Source organism: Orycteropus afer, unplaced genomic scaffold (assembly GCF_000298275.1).
Source record: "Orycteropus afer afer isolate SDZICR_OR568_19922 unplaced genomic scaffold, OryAfe1.0 scaffold00181, whole genome shotgun sequence".
NCBI lineage: Eukaryota > Metazoa > Chordata > Mammalia > Tubulidentata > Orycteropodidae > Orycteropus > Orycteropus afer.
Window position 1 is genome coordinate 6,860,462 of NW_006921768.1, and position 5,308 is coordinate 6,865,769.

At 37.2% G+C, this 5,308-nt stretch overlaps 1 protein-coding gene across 1 annotated transcript in view; it reads right to left on the bottom strand.

Moving 5' to 3' along the window:
- The window catches only part of PREX2 (phosphatidylinositol-3,4,5-trisphosphate dependent Rac exchange factor 2), a 466,421-nt gene that overhangs the window by 216,523 nt on the left and 244,590 nt on the right, over positions 1-5,308 (bottom strand). The window contains exons 14-15 of the mRNA XM_007947357.2: positions 3,936-4,011; positions 703-775 (exon numbers count right to left, since the gene is read on the bottom strand). Coding sequence (XP_007945548.1) covers positions 703-775; positions 3,936-4,011 — 149 coding nt within the window. The remainder of the gene's footprint in view (positions 1-702; positions 776-3,935; positions 4,012-5,308) is intronic.

Consider the following 5,308-nt stretch of genomic DNA (forward strand, 5'->3'; position numbering starts at 1 on the left):
TAGCAATTGGGATCTTGAAAGTTTGCAAGCAGCCATCTAGATGCAACAATGGGTCTCTCCTTGTCCAGAGAAGAGAAGAATGAAGAAAACCAAAAACACATGGAAATAATTAATTAGTCCAAGGGACTCGTATACCATGTGATCCTCAGCCTATACAACCATGAGACTAGAAGAACTAGATGGTGCCCAACTACCATTGTCAACCACTCGGAGGGAGATCTATGTAGGAGATGCTGGATAGAGTGGGAGAACAATGTAGAACAAAACTCAAAATCATTAAAAAGAAAAAAAAGGGACCAGGTTTGCTGGTCTCATAGAGCCTGATAGAACCACTGAGATGATGGCTTTTAGCTGCCCTTCAGGTCTGAAATAGAATTCACTCCTGTGGCTTCCAGCCAAACAAAAGACAGGCACATGAGCTGAATGTTTATATTGGGTAGATATACTCCTTGGAGAGAACAATCATGGGAGAATAGAAGGGCCGTGTATGCACAGGGAGACAGGTTAGGGGGCAGGAGTGCATGAAGGGAAGGACACAGGGAAGAGGTAACTATGGGGAGGAAGTGGGAGAGGAGCTGCTGCACTGTGGTAAATTATAGTCAATGTCATGAAAGAAAGTATATGTGAGCTGCTGTATGGAAAGTGAATTTGCCCCATAAACTTTCACCCAAATCACAACAACAACAAAAAAAGAATTCCTACCATGGTGCATGAATCCATTGTCACAGAGTCCAACACCAAATATCATTGCTTCTTCCCTGGAGCGGCAATCCCCCTGTTGACCACAAAAACATGATACAATTTTATAGCCAACAGAAGTCTTTGTTGCACCTTCACTGCATTTGACATTCCCAGCAGTATATTCAGACAAAGCCATTCATAGATTATGATTTCATATGCCCAGGATTCACCTATTGCAATAAAATATCCCCTTATGAAAACATTTTCTTTTGCCATTAGATGAAAAACACAGATTGAATATTTTTTGAGAAAAATATACTCTTAAACATGAAAATAAAATATATTATTACTATAAATGAGCTCCTTCTACTATTTTTTAGATCTTACATCCCAATTAATTATGCAACTGGAAAATATCCTTTATATATTGACAACATAGTAAAGCTACATAAAAATAATTATGCATTGTCACTGCTATTAACTCTTCCCTTCCACCAAATAACCTTGTTGTGTGAGGAACCCTCAAGAAATCCACTAATCTGGAGTTAGTTAAGATGTTAATACTTAAATATCAATAAGTTTTAGAATATCAGACTCATAAAGCTTCAACAAGAGAGAAGAGACCTCATGTATAGCTACTCTAGTAAGTATTAAATAGTTGTGAGAGCAAAAATCCAAAAGAGATTAAATGGATATTCCAAATTTCCATAACTAGTTATTAGCAGGATTGACATCAGAAGCAAGGTTGCCTGAGTTCCAGTCCATTGCAGTTTCTACTACATATAATTTCTACAGATGTTGTAATAACAGACCACTAAGAAAACTGAAGGTAAAAATAATTGCAACATCATTCAATTTTTGAGCAATTTATTCAGTTCTTCTAATACTAATGCCTTGAAAGGACATAAAGTTAATTCCTAAAAAGGTTGGTAATCAGCTTCCTGAGTCAGAACATCAAATATTTATTCAGCAGTAGATTTTGCCCCAAATAAACCCTCTTTAATCTTCTCCTGTAAGCAACATATAGTATAAGTTTATGTGAATTCCATACATAGTTTCCATGTAAAATTCCTACTCTAATACAGAGAGCACAATCAATTCCAATGATACTAATTGACTGTGGAGTTATAAAAGCTTTTGAGCACTAGAAAACCCACTGGAAGAACAATAAGGATTCTTTCTAAAAGTAATCCTTTGATTTAATCTAAAATCTTAGTTTCTTAATATAATAAAAGTAAGTGCTAGAAAATCCAAAAATAAGTGATCTTGAACAGTCTAGATATTCATATTAAATAATAAAAATCTTAAAATGTATTTGTTCAAATTATATATGCATTAAACATTAATATTTGAAATAAAAATATTCATAATTAAATGCCCAATGTTATTATCTACTTGTAACAAAGAAAGTAGGCTGCATTAATAACCAATAAACAAATAAAACTTCATAAAACTGATGCAAATAAGCACTTAGTAACTCATATTTTAATCAAGCAATATCCCCTCCCCCACAAATAGTAAGTTCAATTAAACTGAAGCTCTGGTAGCATAATGCCTAAGGTATTTGACTGTTAATCAAAAGGCTAGTGGTTCAAACCCACCAACCACTCCTAGGAAGGAAGACTGGGCAACATACTTCTGTAGAGATACAGCCTCAGAAACCCAAGGAGGGGTCACTATAAGTTGGATACTACTGGTTGGCAATGAGTTTTTTTTGTTGTTGTTGTTGTTGTTTTTTTTGGTTTAGCCTTTCCTTTCATAATCAATGGAAATCATTTTATCATTGATTAGTTGAACTAATGCCTAAGACATTTGACTGCTAACCAGAAGTTTGGCAATTCAAACCCACTAGTCAGTAGCTCCATGGAAGGAAGACTGGGCAATCTACTTCCCTAAAGATTTACCACCTCAGAAACCCAATGGGGGTCACTATGAGTCGAAATAAACTCAATGGCAGTGAGTTTGGTTTTGGTTTTGGTTTAATATGATAAAATATATTCAATAAATTCATATTTGAATATATAATATGATGAGCTAGATATCCTAATTAGTTTTATTTATGAGCAAATAAGATTTTGTCAATACTAACCATTAGCACCCTCATCCTAAGAGGCACAGCAACAACAATCAATACATTTTGTACTTTCTATTTAAAATGTATGCAGATGTTCACTAAAGCTTGTATTATCAAAGGACAATTACAAAAGTCTTTCAAAAGTTTGTTTACACCACATCACCTTTACAAAAAATCCTACTGTTAGTACCTGTTTTCTCTTACTAAAAGAAAGCTGAAGAGGATTTTTGCTTTCTCGAAAAATGGCAAAAAGTGAAACTAGCATTCAGTGTTTGTTTTGCAGTGAGCTGTTAAAGCAGCAGCTTGCACCTCCAACAGCAAAGGTGGTGTCACCAAGCTCCTTCCCTGGAAACTATGCTGTACATAGATAATTTGTACTTCCTATAGGCTGTGTATTTATCTTATCATTCCTGCTTTTACTATATGTTACTGTTATTTTAGGTTTTAGGTGTTGTTTGATACGATTTGGCAGCTTATTTTGGTGGGAACACTCAAAAAATTTTCCCATACCAATTAATTGCTTCTTTACTTTACAACATTTTGGCTTATGAAATCTTTCATAAGAACACTCTACTTTTGAATGGCTGGGGAAACCTATATTGCCTAACATGGAAAAGGTGCAGGTATATTAGAATAATTCACTAGGACCAATAAATATACTTCAAAACAATGAGTGAAAAAAACATACAAAATTAATATATGAGCATAGGTATTCTTCAATAATACTCAAATTATGCTTTTTTTTTTTCAGTGGATTTCATCAGATGGGAGCTCTGGTGGCATAGTGCCTAAAGCATTTGGCCAGCCACTCCTGGGAAGGAAGACTGGGCAATCTACTTCCACAGAGAAAATGCCTGGGAAATCCAAGTAGGGGTCATTATGAGTTGGAACCGACTTGACAGCGGTGATTTTTTTTTTTTTAATCATCAGATATTTATTATAATGGGAATATCTTCCTTTGTAAAGGCAATGTAACATAATGGTTAAATTTGAAGGCTCTGGAGCCGAGTAACTATGTTCATATCTTGATTCTGCTTCTTATTAGCTGTCTGACCTGGGGCAAGTAACTTCATTGTGCCTCATCTGTAAGAGAATAATAAAAAAAATAGGACCTAACTCACATGCTCAAAGTTTAAAACAGCTATAAATGAAATTTAGTAACTACTGCTTGTCTATTTACCTGTGCAATTAACCAATCTATCAGTTTGTTGGCCATAACCACAGATTTGTAGGTCCTTAAATGATAATCTTTATCTCTATAAAGGAAAAAGAAATAAAAAACATTAAACACAGGGAGAAGCGGGCTCTGGGAAACATTTTCCTTTACTACCCCTATGCAAGACAAAAGTTTATACAGTATAGTTTAGACAAAATATGTGTAACTGAGATTTACAAAGTATGTAAAACACCTGTGTGATAGTTGGAGCTGTGTGTCAACTTGGCTGGACCACAATTCTGTGTGGTTGAAGCAGTTGTAGTATGAGTTATTCCCATGATAGGATCAGATGTGTATGTTTTGAGCAGTCAGTCCTTTGAAGGGGAGTTTCCCTAGGGATGTGGCCTGCTTCCAATATATTTATGGATATCCAGGAAAAAGAGACACTCTTCTGTGATTCAAGATCCTGTTGTGCCACCTGCAACTGTCCCTGAGCGAACAATCCAGGATTTGGCCTGAAGATCTTGGATTCATCATTTCTTGGAGTCAAGAGACAGTATACTGCCAGCCAACCTTGAGCTTGTCAGCCCCCGCACCTGCTTGAGTCAGGAAAACCCTCCAGCTTGATGTTTGAGCCAAGAACTTGGGACTTGTCAGCTTCTATAAGTGTGTAAGTCATTAATTAAACAATAATAAAATAGAGGTTCCAGTAAGATGGTGGACTAGGAAGAAAGACTGCACAGACCCTCTTCAACAAAAAAAAAAAAAAAGGAAACCAATTAACACAGACACAGAAGATAATCTTAGATGCCTGAGCCTTGAAGGGAAGGATATAGAAGTGGACTAAACCCCAACTAGCAGAAGAATTTGCATGAAAATACCAAAAAAGGAGATATATGGAGCTGCAGTCTGGCAGCGATTCTGAACGACGCTGACAGCACAGACAGCTTGGAGATTCCTGAGTGGTGGTAGGACCTAAGAATTAACCTAAAAATCAGCCCTCCTAGCCAGGGACTACACGCAGGACTGCTCTGGTGGCTGGGGAATAAAAGGAGAAGGTGAAGAGAAAAGAGGGTTGAGCTGTGGAGTTTTGCCTGTCCAGAGGGCACCACCATTTTGAATGTTTACAAGCAGATGGACCATTTCTGATATTTAAAGAGACAGCGCTCTCCCAGATTCCAGGGGCTTAAGATTAAGAACACATTCTGTCTTCCAGCAACTCCAAGGGCACTCTGGACCTGCACAATTGAAAAGGTGTGACATTCCTCTTGTTACTCTTATACCCAACACCTGCTTGGTGAATGGAGGTGCAGCCATCCCCCACTCCCACCCACCTTCTGGGGCCTCAGGATATCCATCCCAGTCTGTGTGCTCAGACGGAGCCTGGGTGCTCTGCC